Source organism: Choristoneura fumiferana, chromosome 6 (assembly GCF_025370935.1).
Source record: "Choristoneura fumiferana chromosome 6, NRCan_CFum_1, whole genome shotgun sequence".
In the NCBI taxonomy this organism is placed as follows: domain Eukaryota; kingdom Metazoa; phylum Arthropoda; class Insecta; order Lepidoptera; family Tortricidae; genus Choristoneura; species Choristoneura fumiferana.
Window position 1 is genome coordinate 111,349 of NC_133477.1, and position 18,719 is coordinate 130,067.

Below are 18,719 nucleotides of genomic sequence, written 5' to 3' on the forward strand. Positions count from 1 at the left end.
AGTTTTGCATCGGCCCGAAGGGCCAAAACCACCCAGAATAGGAGCTCCGCGTAAGCGGAGCTTCGTCGAGACTGTTTCTGTACCGATTGGGATTTGGGAAAAACGTGACTGGGGAAAAATGCAACACAAAAAGAACGCGAATGTGAAAATAAGCTTTATGAAAAAAACAAGCTTGTAAAAATGAAATTCGTGTAAAAATGCGAAAATAAATTTTGTTGAAAGAAAAAATGATTCCCCCCCCCTCTAAAATCTAAACCAGTGGGTGGAAAATTTTTAAAAAAATCAGGACGGTAGGAAGTATATCAAACTTACAAGGAAAACTATAACGGTTAAGTTTTCTTGAGAATTATTAGTAGTTAAGGAGTAAATAGCAGCATTATACCTAAACTTAGAATATTCTGTACAAAACACGAAATCCTTAGAAAAATATTACTTAATTTTTTCGTAATGGCTACGGAACCCTATTTCGGGCGTGTCCGACACGCTCTTGGCCGTTTTTTTTTCACCTGTCGTGCATTTTGTGAAATTGACTTATGGCCGCGTAGATCGATTAAATACCCGTATGTGCGTTGGTTGCGAAATGAAAATTTGCTAAATGAATGGCGATGGGATGATTAAGACACCTAGTGGATGATCTCTGTTTGGCGCTCGATATAATACTGTTTTTTTTTTACAGTTGGAAAAACACTTCTCATATTTGTTGGCCTTCATGTTGGAGTTTCTTCTTTGATGCTATTAATTGCATTATTGAGGGTAAGTTGAGTGTTCTTTGTAGTACCTGGGCGACCGAGTTTTGCTCGGTTTGATCTTTTTGTTAAATCATGTTTTTGGATATCTATTGTATTTTTCACTTTGAGTATTTATCTAGAACGGAGAGGGTATCGCTCACCGGTTGCTAATCGTTTTTTCTGTCAAAACTCGCGGGGGGGAGGGCGATGCACTCTCACATATCGTCCCCTTACAACCAGAATCGCTTAGTCACTTTTGGGCAAAACTGAGTTAAATATATCGTTAGAATGTACTTTCCAAGATCTACATGCTGTTGAAACCCGTTTTACTGTACGATACTCCAATACCGAGTTACGTTTTTCTTAAGCTCACTTAAAGCCGATTTTTAAGAAAATCAACAACCAAAAACAACTACGCGTCGGTTAAACAGCATTTTTTTTATTTTACAACAGCAAAAATATTTTAATGTCAAACAAGCGATTTTGGAATGTTAAGATTTCAATAAAAATGCAATTTGACTTCTGCCTAAAAGTGCTAAAATAATGTTAGTAGGTTTTGCCTGTTCAGCATTACTTTATATTTAAATTATTGCAACAGCGAAAACAAACTAAATATAATATAGGCGACATTGCTTGTAACAATGTTTGCTTCGACCATAACAAGCGCTACAGCCAAAATCGCTTAAGTATCGCCGTAATTTAACAGTGTTTTTCTTTCAGGTGACGATAAGGAGCATGGATATTCAGGTTTCGATGAACTAAATAGAAAAACATATAACCAGATCCAACAGACCGTCAAAATGAACCGTGATTGTCATTTAGATAACCTACTTATTTACTACTTCGTATCGTAGGTACGTCGTATCAATGAAAAGCTTATCACGGCATAAAACATTAACGTAGTCACACATTTTCATTGTTCTTGGCTTAGGTAATATTAATTATCCATGGCTGGTTTGAGTAGCCACAGCTGAGACAAGCAGTGATGAAGAAGAAGACTGATGATTATTACCATTAAGGTTATTTTTCATCACTGCTTGTCTCAGCTGTGACTACGTCCGGCACACGCTCAATAACGTCTTCATCACAGGCCAGTGCAACCAGCCATGGTGAATCTCCAGTATAACATTTTTTTTTGTAAAAAGTAATTAAATCTTTATTTTTTTAGCTGCGCTTATTGGCAGTGGATTAGTGTATAGGTTTTTAATGCAGGTAGTTTAAATTCCTCTACTGAAAGAGGTTCAACAGAGTTTGGATTCGATTTTCTGATGCCTTTTCTTGTTCGACGGTTGGTTTGCAAAGTTACAGGCCTGGTATCAAAACTCAAAAAGTCAGACGACATGTCGTAATTGATAAAAATATTACCTATACAAATATTAAGCCAAGAACAATGAAAATGTGTGACAACGTAAATGTTTTATGCCGTGATAAGCTATTCATTGATACGACGTACCTACGATACGAAGTAGTAAATAGTATCTAAATGACACTCGCGGTTCATTTCGACGGTCTGCTGGATCTGGTTATACCTATGTTTTTCTATTTAGTTCATCGAAACCTGAATATTCATGCTCGTTATCGTTTTGATGAAGAAGAAGACTGATGGTTATTACCATTACGGTTCTTTTTTCATGACTGCTTGAGTGGTTACTTTGAGCCTAGAGACGCTAAGTGCCTTTTTATTAAAATGTTTGAATAAAATATGTTTTTTGTTGTATATGCATGTAATCAAAAGTTCCATAATTAAATGTATTAAGCAGCACATATGACATTAAAGGAATAACGTAATATATCTCACATATACTAGAAATATACTACTATATTTAAGACTTTAGCTCGTTAGTTTTCATTTATTTATGTTTTTGGGCTATTTGGTACCTATTTGTTGAAATAGATTGATGGAACTCTTTCGAAAAATACAAGTTATATGTCTTTGAATGATAAAAACAAAACAGAATAATGCTACATTGCATATAAGCTAGAAAAACAGAAAAAAAGGCTAGAGTCAAAACATCTTAGAAATATTTTGCACTTTTAAGCGCGCTTAAGAGGTAAATTCCGATTTGTTTACAGTCATTACCTCTTATTTGCGCTGAGACTTAACTAAAAACTTAAATTGTATAAAACATGTAAGCATTATAACACTGTATTCGGCGAAAAATGCTTCAATTATGGACTTAAAATGATAGTTTATCCAATATATCTGCGTAAACTTGCTAGTTTTCGGCAGAAACAGCCTTGGCAGACTTATATATTCCGGAAATGAAGGTTCATACCTAACGTCTGGAATTGGTTTCATGCTGGTATCAGATGGGTATATTTATATTATTATATTTATTGGTGGTCACCATTGAGAGAGTCATCCGAGCACTTCCGGTAAAAAAAATACCGACATATTTCGCTTTTCTGTTTCTACCAGTAAATTCCTAACTGATGCCATGGCTATTATTTCAGTATCACATGGGTTAAATGACGCCCCTTTTTTCGCACCGGAAGTGTCAATTTTTTTGGTACTTTCGGCAAGTTCCGCCGCGGCAGACTATCAAATTCGGACTCAGCATTAGTTTTATGGGAAACCATTGTGCGTTTCATCGCGGTATCAAGTAGGTATGAAATTTTGCAGTCCGCTCTCCGTTTATAAGGTGGGAGCGAAGCGCAGCGTGGCTTCGATGATAGGTATTTTTTTTGTAGCAGCACAGAAAATGATAAATGTCAATCTGCCCCCGCTTGAAAGAGTCGGAATGTTGTCATTTAAAAACAGATACAGCAGACTTTGGTGTAACGAGGTTTCGGTATTTTGATTTTCGATATATTGATTGTCGATTATTTTATTTGTAGTGATTATAATAACTGTTCGACATTATGATTTTTCGGCCTTTCGGGTGTAGGTATTTTGATCTTCGGGATTGTAGTCTTCGGGTTTTAGGCTTCCGGTCGAATGTATTTTCGGGATTTCAAACTTTCGGCCATATATCCATTCGACGTTTAAATATTCGGCCTTCCGTCCATAGGTCTTGTGAAATTCGGTCTTTCGTTATTCGGTATTATAATACATACCCGACGAAACGCGTACGCTCTCGCTTACGATCGCAGCGGCACCGAGGTTTACAGGGAGGACGCTTGCTATTATGTATAGTTAAATTTTAGCCCCTAAGATGAAGCGCTCGCGAGACCAATCATTCATCTAAGCGAGGCACCTATCCCACTGGGGCATCTATCCTGGAATTACCCTAAGACTAGAAGATTGTTTTTTGTTAACAGGATAGGAGTGGGCTGACTAAATACTGGCTTTGCATGATGACAATCTATGTTTCTTTTAACTTCGCTATTGGGATTTATACTGCAATAAAAACACAACGTTTCTACTTAATAATTGGCCCTATTGTTGTGGGTAAGCTGTTTTAATTATAAAGGTAGCTATGCTAATTTTACTTTAGCTTGGAGCGAATGATATTTGGCACAACGTTTCGTTTTACTCAAAGTGAGTTGCTGTGGTCTATACCTACATTTGGCGTTTTATTATGATTGCAGTCCAAATATGGGTAGTGACTATTGACCAGGCTTTTCTTGAAGTTACTGTGAAGAATTCAGTGAATGAGTGCCGTATTGGTATCGTTTTATGTTGACCACAATTAGTGGACTTTTGTTAGTTCTACAAAATAGTTTCATTCACTGCCCGAATTCCACTTGTAAACCCACATTAATCATGTCAGCGTCGAATCCCGACTTTCTAAGGGTATGTTCAGATGACAAGCGCTTAACAGGCGTTTACAACTAAGTACAGTCAGCGTCATATAGTACAGTCGAGGTCAAAGATATATTTACAATTGAGAGTTCCAAAAACATCTTTACATTTAAATAAGTTTACACACAGTATGACAAATACTTGCTACGAAGCATGTGACAGTTTCATCTTTTCACTCAATGCTCCATAGTTATGTTTGCGATCTTTCTTCCATAGAGAAATTATCACATATTGTGACAAATATTTGTTTACATTGCACGTTATAGAATACCTATAGTACAAGCTTTGCTTAGTTTGGGATTAGGTTGATCTGTGTGAATTGTCCCCCAATATTTATTATTTATTATATTCTTACACTGCTTCTTGCAGTTGTATCATCACTTCTAGATACTTGTCAGCAACCCAATTGGCAACCCACGAGCGGAGCAACCAAAGAAGACAAATGAAACTCATAACGCGTACCTAAATGTGTTTGTGAAAGTACGAGTTGCTAAACTATGAAAATGTTTACTGTTTACTTGGGGATACGAGGACCTATAAATAGGAGGTGGTCAACTTAACCCGTGCCTTAGTTTTTTTGGTAGGTAACTAGCGAAGTTGGTAGGTACTCCGCGTGTTACAGTTTTGGTTTAACTAGCAAAGTTGGTACTATGCGAATTACAGATTCGGTAACTAACGTAGTTGGTGTTTTGCAAACTAGGTACTTTACGAAATTGGGGTTTTGCGGAATTGGACATATGAGTATGTTGGCACATTGCGAATTTGGTACTCTGCGTCGATAGGGTTAAGCGCTTGTAAGCATGTGTACAGCCTGAACAAAATGTATGTAGTTGTAAACACGTGTTAAGCACTTGTCATTCTGAACTTAGCGTAAATCCTATCTTACGACATATCGTTACTACTTTGAAAAAATCTCGTATCTAAAATCAATATGTCAACAAAATTGAACCTTGACATAATGAACATAAAGTTCTTCGACCAAGCGTCCTAGGGTCAACAACCGCTGATAAATTGATGATGCTTCGGTCGGAGAGAAGCGAAACACGTGTCCGGGATCTTGGTGGTGGGTTCAGTTGCGTTTGAGTTGGTTATTTACGTTTTTTATGTGGAGGGAGGGCGGGTTAAATTGCATGAAAAAGCATTTTTTCAACTCAAACGTAGCTGTTTCGCACGACTTGGCCTCACTACTTGGCGGAGGAGCAAGATAGATATTCCATTTATTTTAACATGGACCAAAGTAACGCCTGAATCTATACAGTATTTAAGAACATAAAGTTCACTCAGAAAAATTATCGATTTTGATTAAGAGTTTTTTTTAGTTTAGTTACGAGAAATCAGTGATCAATAATTATGTTATCGCCAGAAAGTTACCGCCAGGAAGGATACTTTCTGGCGGGCGCTATCTATTTCACTATGTAGTTAGTACCTAGTCAAGTTTTAAAATTTCTTGTGAATCGGAAAAAATGTACGAAATTGTATGCTAATTTAAAAAAATGGTTCCACACGTGGTTACGAGAAAACAGTAATCAATCTGTTACTTGGTGATTAACAGCCTTATTCATAAAAAATCCTTAATTGAGGTTTGATCGGTCTGTTACTTAGCAGACTGATTAAGCTTGTTAGACGGTTGTCAAGAAGTATGATTCATAAACGCTTGCTAGCAGTCTGCTAGTTGTTGAGCTGCTGATAGACGGATTAGACGCGTTATGTTGGCCACCTTGACAAATCAAAGACAAAAAATGGCCTAATCGATAATTAAAAAAAAAAATTGACAGCAGTGACAGCAAATTAGCAGGAAAAAAATAAAAAGCGAGATGTTTGTTTTCCCGCCGCCGTTTTATGTTGTGCAAAAAGCCATAATTATGTTAATCATCCTTGTTTTTTTTTTCATATTTATTGTTGCTAATTTAGAGGATTTTTAAATACAAATTCCTGAAAATAAATTTTCCTGTTTTTTTTTTTAATCTTTGCGTAGCCCTGCCTTCACTATAAATATCTTCGATAAGGTTTTTTGCTCTTGTCAAAGTCAGCTGTTCAAACTTGTGGCGGCCATTTTGTGACTTAGCAGGGAGATAAAGGAGGGTCTACGGTCCTCTAACTTTAGCAGAGCCTTGATCGACTGATTAGCGCTAACAGACGTTTATGAATCATGTTTTTTAGCATCGGGCCTTCAAGGAGCCTTCAAGAAGGCTCTAACTTTTTATGAATAAGGCTGTAAGATTATGGGCGGTACTATTTTGAGCGGTATGTTTAATTATTTGCTCGTATTACAGGCCACACCCGCCCGGTATAACCTTTCCAGAGGATTTCGTGGTAGTACCGACCAGGAAAAAAGTAGCCTATGTGTTATTCCAGAGATCCAGCGGCCAAATCCATCCATCCGCTGCAATTATATGAGTTGGATTAAAAACTCTTTTTTTTACAGCTGGCTTTGAAGGCTATTGCACGTTGGTGTTGTGGAGTTGGGATATGGAGAATTCCTGATTAAATCCACAGTCCAATGTATACGAAACCTGCAATGTATGTCAGGCAAGAGACTTTTTTAAGTCATTGATGGTATTTTAATATTTTGTTTTTATTTTGATAGTCGTTTAATGATTGAAATAAAGTACCTATAGGAAACATTAAATGCTTTTTTCTTTTATCCACATCCATAAGCAAAATATATGACGTATAGGTATTAAGAAACTTCTATCTGTGATTGCTGCATCATACATAATGTTTACATTAAAGTGCTGGTAAGCGACACTTTAATTACATTCAAATTTCGAACATCTTCTTAAAGAAATATTCATATTTGGTTGCGATAATCGAATGAGTCCATTTGTAGTTTCATTCAATAATAAAATTACTCATTGTTCCATACATTTTTTGAATCGAGAATATTACAATCTATTTGAGAATCAAAATCGACTCAAGCCTAGATTACAATGTAAAGGTACAGTCGAGTTCATAAACTTATGAGCAAATATTTGATCAAAAATATCTGAACACGACTCTTTACGGCGCAGAATCGTGTTCAGATATTTACTATCAATGACTCGACTGTCATCCTGACTGTCAGGACGGCGCGTGTATGCTTCTTTACTATGAACCTCTTGATTATTGACAAATGCTATTACTCTAAAAAAAATACCAAATATTTACTTTAATATGCCGTTAAAACTTGAGCAATCAGATTTATGCAATCAGATATATTGTATACTGTAGTTTATAAGTATTTACTCTGTAATCTATTTGTTTTGAAAAAAAATGACTTTCTGCCATGTTTCTTGCGGCGCATTCTTCTTGGCAATGATGGTCTTTCCGAAAGCGCTGGTAGTATAAAAAAAATGAGGTGTAAAAGAGCCCATTGTGGCCTTCTTACTGAATAAATGATTTGAATTTGAATTTGAATATGGTTTCCAAATAGGTAGTACAAGTGTACATTTTTTTTAAGTACTTAAAGTGTTTAGGTGTAAGTGAACCTTAAACTTTTTTATCGTACGTTTCTATTGATTATTGATAAAATTTGAATACTCCAAAAAATACAAAATTTCTTTAATAGGCCGTTAGATCTATGGTTTCGAAGTATTTTTTCTACTTATATTGTAGTGTGTCCCACTGCTGGCCAAAAGCCTCCTCTTTGCTTCCACTCATCCTCACTTTTGGCCGCATCATGCCAGTGTGGCTGGAAACGGTCCAAATCGTCCCGCCATGTCTCCTAGGTCTACCTCTGCTCCGGTCCCCGTCTCAGGGCCCCGTCGTCTTCGAAGTAATACACGTGGATTATTTTTTACTTAAAATGCTTATTTTTTTAGTTTAAAACGGTGTAAGCATACCTAGCTTTAACTTCTTTCTTACCTACACATTAGGCAGAAAAACAATACATGTGTATTACTTGAAAATCTTAAATCCGATTGCTCAAATTTGAAGTACAAATTTGGTACATTTTTCGGAGTAATAGCATTTGTTAGTAATCAAATAGGTTCGCAGTAAATTGGCATACACCCGCCATCTTGGCAGTCAGAATGGCGTTTCTACCTTCACATTGTAATAAGTCGTTACATCCATTTTTGTAAATAACATCGGTTGTTTTTCAACTCCGCCGTGCAGTGAAGGCGCTTCTTTATCGCCGTCGCTAGATGGCTCGTCATCTCGATTGCCAACATATGTTTGTTAAAATTAAAGTACATCCGCCATTCTTACTCACTTTTAAAAGACCAATAAACAAAAACAACTTTATGACAAGACGAGGACTTACATCTATGGGAGGTACCTACATGCTGACCAGGAATATAAAAAAATTGACGCGAGGGCAGCACTTCTACGTTTTATATTATATTGCTACATTCTTTACACTTTCTACCAGTCATATTGACAACGGTGTCGGTGATGTTATTTAAAGGAATATTTTCTAATCACTCAGGATTTTTCTATGACAAATACTTTTATACATTGTGAATTATTTTCCTTCCAAGGCTATGGATAATCTTCGGCATTTTAACGCACATAAACACAAAACACTTTAAAATACCACGCGCAAACGATAAACTTTGACAGCAATAGACATGATATGTGAATTTAGTGTTACCAGTGCAAGAAATTAGTTATATTAGTTTTCTGCATGATGGCGAGGTTTTTTATAATTCTGGTCAGCCTTTAGGCATATCCCCAAAAAGAAAATTTGTTTGTACCAATTTATCGGCCTAAAGTTAAGGTGGTTCTTATTACAACGTCATTAATGTCTAATTTTGACAAAATCACGCGTCTACGTGGATGGTACTAGGTATAGATGTCAATAGACACAAAAAAAACAATGTATTAACAAAAGTAAGCATATAATAATTGTCAAAGAATAATAATCACTTGGAATACTCCTTTCGTGTAGGCGTAGGCGTAGGATTAGGCGTCGGCTCCGTATGTCTGATTTCTCGATAGTAGGTCAATACCACCAAGTGGAAGTAGCACTCCATACCGAAAATAAAAGCTGCGGGAAAGAAAACACTAGGTTTGACTTAAAACTAGGAATGGTAAGGTAAAATTGTTGGTGAGTGAGAAAAAGTACCTAAGTAAATATAGGTAATGCCACCAGAGTTGAGGTCACATACACAAGAACATAATGTCAGTGATGTAATTTTGGGTTCTCTATCGTTTGCCCGAATTTCACAAGCCCGAATGTATCGTTTTCTAGAATTTTCATTTGCCATAAAGTAATTTATTTCTGAAATAGTAATTTCTTCAGAGTTGATATTAAACTAACCTAACCTAACCTAACCTACTGCATTCTATATGATGACATTTGAAAAAATCCTGAAAACAGCGCGGTTCTATATATTTTATTGCAAACGTTGGTATGGCAAGTGAAATTTGGGCAAATGAAATTCGGGCAAGTGAAGGTAAACGGTAATTTTGACATTCACTCATTGATTTTATTCATTGGGCGTTTTTCCATTAGCCGGGGAAGCAAAATTGTATGAAAATGTATGTGCAAAATGTGTAGTGATTAATAGGCTACACGAATTTCTGTAAATAGTTGGTCGGCTTACTGACTCATATGCCAAGTAAATAGTCTGCTAAAGGTTGAGTTACGAAACGTTAGTCTGCAAAACAATACATCTGCGTACAAATTCATCGGCGTACCGTTACTCGGCGAAACGTTGTCTGCCAATCAAAAATCTGCCTAAAAATAGTCTGCGAATCATTACGTAACCATATTTTTTCAGTATGGAGTAGGTTTTGTCCTTGTACGGTAAAAAAAATCTAGAAAATGAAATATGAGTGGTATTTAAATACGGTATTTGACTATTATGTATATGTTTTATAAATTAAAACTACACAATGCCAATTATCGAATAGAAAAGCAATTTTTAAGAAGGTTTGAAATTCAAGATTAGAGAGAGAAAGACATACTGGCATGTGACGTCACACGCCAGTACCGCCATACTTGCTGCATAGAGAAAAGCGTTTGAGAAAGGGACAGGTATATATAGATTAAAAAAAAAAAAACACTTTAAATCCAATTTTCAACCAATTTAGATTTTCTCTACACTAAGCACTATATGTATATCTATATTTTCATAATAATATTAAGATATGGCAAAATCAGGAGTTGTCAAATACCGTATTTTGTAACGAACTGCGTTGGTCGCCCGCGGGCTACCTCTCCGTCTCCAGTTACCCGTAGTGTGTAAACTGTATGTATTTCTCAACGACTGGCCTCGGGCTGGTTTGGGTCGGGAGGAATGGAGGACATGGGGGAAGGCTTTTGCCCAGCACTGGCACATCAGTCCAGGCTAGATAATAATAATAATTATAATCTAAACAAATATTACACGGATATTCTTACCCAAAGAAACTAATAAACGTGGGTCGTCCCGGATCATACTTAATGCCATCAAAACTGTGAATATCGCCTGCATTATGGCCGACAATATAAGCCATGGTAGCATCATCCATCCAGTTCCCTACGAAATAATAATAGTTATTTGTGTCACAAGGGAGCAAAATGGTGTATTTACGGCGAGGGCGTACATTGAATTCAAAATTTAGCGAAGGATTCTACAGTAGAATCCTGAGCGTAATGAGGGATTCAAGTGTTAACGCCCAAGATGAAAATAATTTTGCTCCCGAGTGGCTCATACAACTTTTCACACCGAGCATTAAGAAACTTGAAAAAAACAAATTCTAAATATTATTAAAGATCAACCAGCATAGAAAATGGCGTGGCTTGACAATTATCAACTTCAAAAAATGTGTAGAAGTATAAAAAATAGTTAACATCCTTTTCTCGAACCTACCGAATAAACACAAAAAAAAACATAAAAATCGGTGAAGCCGTTTCGAAGCAGTTTGGTCACAAACAGTTTTGACCCGAGAATTTTATATATTAGATTAATTTAGTATCTTCAATTCGCCGAACTCAGGTGAGCCCCACAGAAATAAGATCGAGATAGAAGTAAAGAGTTCAGCAATTTGTAAGGATACCGAGCGTGTGACATTTTGCGTAAGTACTTCGACATTTAGTAATGAGAAACAAACTGCGCGAAATGTTAAAGCATCGATTAGAACAAGTCATTGTAGGTGCAATTTTATCGATTTAAAATATCGATAAGAACCGACAGAGGGCATGATAACTAAAAAAAAAAGAAATGAGAAAGCCTCAGAATTTCAAATCTAAATGTACTTACCTACCTAGCCAATAAATCGCGTTACATTTGTTTGTACGTACTCTTCCCAAAATATCGCATGGCATAATAACCTACTTTTCTGGGAGCAGTTCGTTTCTGTGGGGGGCGCAGTTCTAACCTAACCTGCTGTTCTGATAGCAGTGCGTTTTTGCGGGGGACGCAGTTTTAACCTAAACTAACCTACTTTTCTGGTAGCAGTTCGTTTCTGTGGGGGACCCAGTCTAATCTCGTCTACTTTTCGGATAGCAGTTCGTTTCTGTGGAAGAAGCAGGTCTAACCTAATCTAACCTACTTTTCTGGTAAAAGTTGGTTTCTGTGGATGGTTTGTGCGAAATGTTATTTTGAACGAACATTTTTTTGGAATTCAATATTAGCCAAAAAAAAAGTTTGCTTAATAAACGTCTGTCGTAATAAAATTTGACAAAGTAAAATTATACCAAATGATAATTTGACTAAATGAATAAAATGCAAAATGTAAATATGCTAAAGATTCGTTTGGGAAATGAAACTACTGCGATAAGTTTTTTGGGAAGTGAAACTACTAGTAAGTACACCACGTACGGCATACACTTCACTGACCACATGAGCTATATTTGAAAAAATATTGAAATTGGTTTCTTTTAATTGACTTTTCTTTACAAATTAAAATATTAAAAAGCATTGTTTTTTTTTACAATCCCAATGCCCCCTTTTAGCCGTTTCAGTGAATTTACAGGATTCAAAGCAAAATTGCTATAAAACACGACAAACAGATGCACAAAGTAATTTTAAATAAGGATTCTGGTTTTAAATTTGGATGAAGATAAATCTAAGAACGTTAATAATAATTATATTTTGTTACCTTTAGAATTCCCTGGATTAGTAAAATGACGGATATGACATGAGGAATAACAAGGATGAGAAAGATCAATCCCAGTGCGAACTCTGAAAAATAAACATACTAATTAAATTTACTTTGTCCACTTACGTAGGTATGCAGTTTTAAATAAGCATACAATGATATAGTACATTGTGTCTTACGGGCGTTAACTAAGGAATTACGAACGAGACTCTATTAGAAGCCTGAAGTCTAAGACTGAGGGCTTTAATGAGTCGATGTTCGTAATTCTAGTACCGTCTGTGTGACATACAACGTTTTTCATCACATTTTCGAGTAAAATTGTATATTTGTAAAAGAAAAAACAATATTTTTTTCAAAAATTGCCGATACCGCTGACTACGCTCTTGGCAGCGCCAGCTCTCCGCCGCCCTCCCCCTACGTAGCATGTGCCCGACCTGCGCGCGCAGGTGCTCCTGCAGCAGCGCGCGCACTAAGCAGCAGCACGCCATGCAGTAACAAACTCATTTACCGACCTTGGGCTTCATGACAAGAAAATTAGTACGCGCAATGACTCATTTACCGACCACGGGTTTCACGGCAAGCACATTAAGGTCGAGGGTTTTATTTGGGGGGTTGCAACCAAGGTAGCCTGCATGTTACGACACTGTTTACGAGCAAGTGTGATGAAAATAATATTACATTATAAGCATGAGGTAGATTATATCACTACCACGCCCGAGTTGAAGATTCATAAAATACTGTACCTAATAAATGTACTGCAAATGCCGCAAAAGCTCGAGGTGAACAAACACCTTTACAAAATATTTTCAGGTCCAATGATCTGACTACTCCAATTAACCGGGTCAATGCAGTTACCAACTCCAACTTACCAACAGAAAAGTCTATCTCGCTTGGCTTTTCATCGTCGTCATTGATAAAATAATATATAAAAGTTGTAAGAATAATGATCCAACATATAATGTGTTTCAAAAGAGCCCATATAGCTATAGCAAGAGATGCCTTTTTTAGTTCCCAGATTCCGCAGCAATTGGTCAGCACTGTAAAAAATTATGAACAGATTTAATAAGACCTATAAAAATACTAGCTTTTATGTAAGTATAAATTTGCGTGAACCACAAACAATTTAAAAACAAGGAAACGGGCCAGCAAGCAACCGTGCAGGCAAATGTTCAAAGTAAGCTTACAAGTGATACATCTGGTAGCATGGTGTACGGTTGTGTTGCTCTGAAGCTGAGCTCTGGTTGAGTTCGAAACGCGTCAGTGTAATGTGTTGGTGGTGATAGATGGCTTTGTGTGTTCTTACAGTGTGGAGGTTTAGGAATTGCATGAACACGCATATCTTGCATAAACGTAGCTATCTTAAGGTCGCGGGTGAGCAATGTAAAATGATTCGTTCTGTTTTGAGGACAACTTGCACCGTTTTTTTTATTAAGCCACAATTTACAAAAATAACTTAAAAATATTCTCGCCAAACTGCTAAACAGGTTGTTGGCGAAGACAGCCACTCTCGCAATCGCAATACATGGACTGCTTAGATTATAATCATTTGTTGTGGCTTCGCGGTGACTGCTAACGGTTTAGTAAAACTCTGTACGTACTTGTTGCGGCGCTGGCTTTGCTGCAGACTCATAAACAAAGATTCCCAGAACTGCTCCTGCAGTGCGCTTCAACTAGTCCAAGGTTTTTTTGTCATGGATCCAAATGAAACGGACGAACTGATGATGTTGTTCTCTATATATTTTTTTCAGTTTTATGAAGAATTTAGCTGTGTCTATTAAGGTCTCCTATAAATGTGACACTTCGTGGCTGAGGATGACTGTGACAGTTAAAACATATATATTTTTTTCTTTATTATTCTGTCCTTTAGGGAAAAGACAAAGGTTTAGCACCGCACAGCCAATTCTTCAGTCAAATATGTATGAGCCGAATCTTTAAATCATGGTTTTAAATTCTCAAGCCTCGTCTTCAGTTAAAAGTCTTTAATTACTATAAAACATACATAGATCAAGAGAGAAACAGGTTGGTCGAAAGACACTAAAGTTTTTGCAGTGACTTCTTGCCCAGTCGTGGAATGAAAAGGTTGACCACCTTTGTTTTATCTCACGAAAGTGGGTGAGCCATACTTGTAGTTGTGTTGTAATGTACCTACACGCGCTCTTGTGTGCGTAACTACCGACGGGTATCGTCAGCAATCAACAATAATACATAATATATAAGTTACATTTGTGTTACTTTTGCACATACGACGTAGTGGTGAAATAAAATTAATTCATTAGGGACGTCTAAAATAAGTATAATTTTAGTAAAATAACATTTATTAAAAAAAAAAAAACGAGTTTACCCGCGGCTTCGCACGCGTAAACTTTTCGATCTGGTAGTTACAATTGAAATTCCGGGATTTTACAAAATTCCCGTGGGAAATCCCAAAATTTATATCGTAATCTTCATTGAGGTGTTGTGTTAAGAACAACTATCCCGTGGGAATATTGGAATAAAAATAGCCTATGTGTTATTTCAGACATCCAGCTATCTGCATACCAAATTTCATGACAAATTGCGATGTCCCAATTTTTGACAACATATAATAAATCGAAAACCATTTGGAGAAATAGGCTTTGTGAAGCGTTTTCAGAAATCAGATTCCAAAAATGTGATAAACTAAATTAAATAATAAACAACATTTAAGTAATGACCCTCATTTGACCCCTGCAGTGTCTCGTCACAAAGTTACACTCGTAAGTAAATTGTCAATTTAAAATATGTTCCTGTCCTGTTTATAATAGCAAAGAGTGACAAAGATAGAACTTTAATCACATGATGCGCACCTGGCCTTAAACACTTGTCATTTATCATAAAGTCCGAAATGTGTATACGAGGAGTATTTCCAATGTATTTTTACAAATTAAATTATTAAATTACTACGTTACAAGTAAATACAAAAGAATTTAAATATCAGATCTTAATAATATCTATTTACTATCACACCATTAAATAAACAAAGGAATAATCGAAGCTAAAAGAAGAGAAATAAATAAAACTATTTGTCATGGTTCATTTAGGACCATAAACCGTGCTTGAATTATTGTCAAACTAGCTTTTGCCCGCGACTTCGTCCGCGTGGAATAGTAACTTTGGAAAGTGTTTAATTTATTTAGGGTACCTATTCTGCCAATAATAGCACATAGAAACCTCTACGGTTTACTGAAAATAAGCTATTTTAATACATTGCTTTATATCTAAACTATTTTTATTGTTCTATTCTAAAACATAAATATTTTGCGGGTAGCCATATTTTAGCAATACGACGTGTATTCTACCCTGCCAACACAAAAGGACTAATTCTTCATAGTGAACTCTTGACATCTTACGTACTTAATTGTAAGTTAGGACGGTAGGATTATAATTAAGACGTCATTCTTACTAAGGATAGCTACACATTTTTCCGATAAGTATACTTATAGTAAATTTGTTTGGAATTCCTTAAGAACTTTCATCCCCATATTTTCAAGTATGAAAAATGACGAAATGTGAAAAGAGTCGGAACAAATGTTTTTTAGGGTTCCGTACCTCAAAAGGAAAAAAATGGAACCCTTAGACCCTTTATATTTATATTATGTATATGTATCGAGTTGATATTAAAACCCTAAACTCAGGTCAATAGTCCCCGAAGCTGTGAAAAAAATCGAACTTCTAAGTTAACGCAATCAAAAGCTACAGTCATTAAAAAGGTGTTTCCATACAAATCGCCTTAACAGAAAAAGGTTTAGGGAACTTCCGGCTGTCCTAGAAACTTGGATTTTTGTATAAAGGTAGCTCTATTAGCATTTTTTTTCCTAACACTGGATATTCATTCATAAATACCTACGTACGGAACCCTTGATGCGCGAGTCTGAGTCGAATTTAACCAGTTTTTTTTTGTTCTTATCGAATACCTAAACACAAAGATTCATCGATTTATCTGTGATAATGACGACGTTCCATATAAATTTTCATCCCCTATTTCATCCCCTCGCAGGTAAGATTTTCAAAAACGCTTGAACAAATATCTATTTTATTTTTTAATAGTGCCCAAATCATAAAGTACAATCGATTTATATTCGACAATGACGACCTTCATATAAACTTTCATCCCCTATTTCACCCTTACACAGGAAGAATTTTAAAAAACGCGCGAACAAATGTCTATTTATCTCTTAATCACGTGTCGAAATGGCAAGTTTCACAAAGAACCATCGATTTATCTTCGATAATGACGACCTTCCATATGAACTTTCATCCCCTATTTCATCCCCTCACAGGTCGAATTTTCAAAAAAGCTCTTACAAATACCGACTTATTTTTTATTAAGTTCCTAAATGCCAAGTTTCATGGTTTTATCTTCGACAGCGACAAACTTCCACCATATAAACTTTCATCCCCTATTTCAACCCCTTAAAGCCTCTTTTTCGCGATAAAAGATAGCCTATGTTCATTCCCAAGGTCTATTCTATCTCTGTACCAAATTTCATCCAAATCGGTTCAGCGGTTTTGGCGTGAAAGCGTAACAGACAGACAGACAGACAGACAGACAGAGTTACTTTCGCATTTATAATATTAGTATGGATTGTAATGCCACAGATTATGTTATGTACAACCTGAATTTTTCCAGGCAATGGAATGTGGCTGTCTCGCTGTGACGTCATCCAGCGTATTTGGTAAAAATATATAAAAAATTAAATACTCATCCAAATTCAAAATCAATGAAAATGGTATCTTAAAATATCCTATTCTTTCCAAAAATATGGTATGGTATGGTATGGTGCATCCCACGCGTGGCAATGAATGGGTAAAGAGCTTTACAAACTGCAATGCAGGATAATGAATAGATTTCTTTTTTCCTGAATGGCAACACAGGCATAGATAATAGATCGCTCGTTTTTGGCTCGAAATTCGAACTTGTGATTTTATTTTGTTTAATATACAAAATGTACACACCCAATATCATATTTCTTAAGTTATTCGCGATTCCCAAGGTCAAAGAATCAAATTGCTTTAAAATTCCGGAGAAATAATGCGTTGTTTGGGAGAAACGTGTCAAAATGGTGTTGTAGAGTGCCATCCTGTTCTGTCTCGTATTTTTTTCCGTTCTGGCGGTTCACTTTTATTTTATTTCAAATGACCCATATGTACCATAACTAGACTTCTTCATTATCCGTTACGTCGTCACTTTTATCTAAATTTATAATTAATTCATAGTCATCATGCCAAAGTTTTTTTAAATATTAATTTTCTTTAATAATCTTCCTTTAAACATTAATTTATTTGACTGAGGTAAAACAAATTAATGTTTATAGCCCGACCAGGAATATAAAAAACCTGCTATGAGGGCGCTATATTAGCAATAATTTATAGCAACACTAAGTAAGTTTGAGAAAACTCAAAGTCACTCTGTGCGAGAAAGAGCCACGAGAGGAAAGTCGGGATGGTGAAGGAACGTGCCGGAAGCAAAATATGGCGTCCCGCGACAAATTAATAAATAAAATAAAAAAGCACGCGAAAGAGTTGCTGCTGTAGGAAGCTCTCACCTGAGAACTCCTCGCCTGCTGCAGGGCAGGAACTTAGGGCGTCGGTAACGGGCACCGTTGGCTCGAAGTCTTCAGCTCCTCCGGCATCACTGTTAACTCTTACCTCTGGTGTCGTACTTAGCCTTCAGATCAGCGCAGGGGTGCAGGGAGGCTTCAGCAGCAGCACTGAGCTTTCGTTAAATTTAAAAACTACGGTTTGAAGGAAAGCTTGCAAAGTTTGGGCAGCGTAACGGCTGTTTACAATTCAAATTCTTAAAATAATATTTTAAAAAAATAGAGAATGAATGGCGCTCCAGCTGACGAGTCAGCTGGTTTTGTTATCGAAAAAGTGGAGGGGAGCGGTTATTCGGATGTCGGTAGTTATAACAATTAAGGTGTGGCCACCGTGAATAAAAAATATTAGGAGGTAAAGGCTCCTGACATCTGGCAATACTGAAAACACTCAGAGGGCTATAGAGAGGGCTATGCTCGGGGTTACTCTGCGGGATAAAATTAGAAACGATGATATCCGCAGTAGAACTAAGGTTACCGACATAGCCCGAAGAATTGCGAAACTAAAGTGGCAGTAGGCGGGGCACATTGCTAGCAGGACTGATGGCCGATGGGGTCAGACAGAAGGTTCTCGAATGGCGTCCGCGGACTGGGAGACGAGCTGTCGGTAGGCCTCCAACA

The 18,719-nt window shown here is 36.6% G+C and overlaps 2 protein-coding genes across 7 annotated transcripts in view; one reads left to right on the forward strand and one right to left on the reverse strand.

Moving 5' to 3' along the window:
• The window catches only part of LOC141428458 (uncharacterized), a 55,695-nt gene extending 48,667 nt beyond the window's left edge, over positions 1-7,028 (forward strand). For 4 of the 6 annotated variants that reach the window (XM_074088451.1, XM_074088449.1, XM_074088448.1 and 1 more), the window contains 3 exons: positions 677-753; positions 3,990-4,119; positions 6,899-7,028. In XM_074088451.1, coding sequence (XP_073944552.1) covers positions 677-753; positions 3,990-4,119; positions 6,899-6,957 — 266 coding nt within the window. In that variant the 3' untranslated portion in view covers positions 6,958-7,028. The other 2 variants (XM_074088453.1, XM_074088454.1) reach the window with 2 other exon arrangements.
• A 2,246-nt stretch (positions 7,029-9,274) lies between these two features.
• LOC141428783 (uncharacterized) overlaps positions 9,275-18,719 on the reverse strand; it is a gene marked incomplete in the record, with an annotated part of 528,375 nt that continues 518,930 nt past the window's right edge. The window contains 4 exon segments of the mRNA XM_074088793.1: positions 9,275-9,442; positions 10,802-10,919; positions 12,484-12,566; positions 13,353-13,520. Coding sequence (XP_073944894.1) covers positions 9,318-9,442; positions 10,802-10,919; positions 12,484-12,566; positions 13,353-13,520 — 494 coding nt within the window.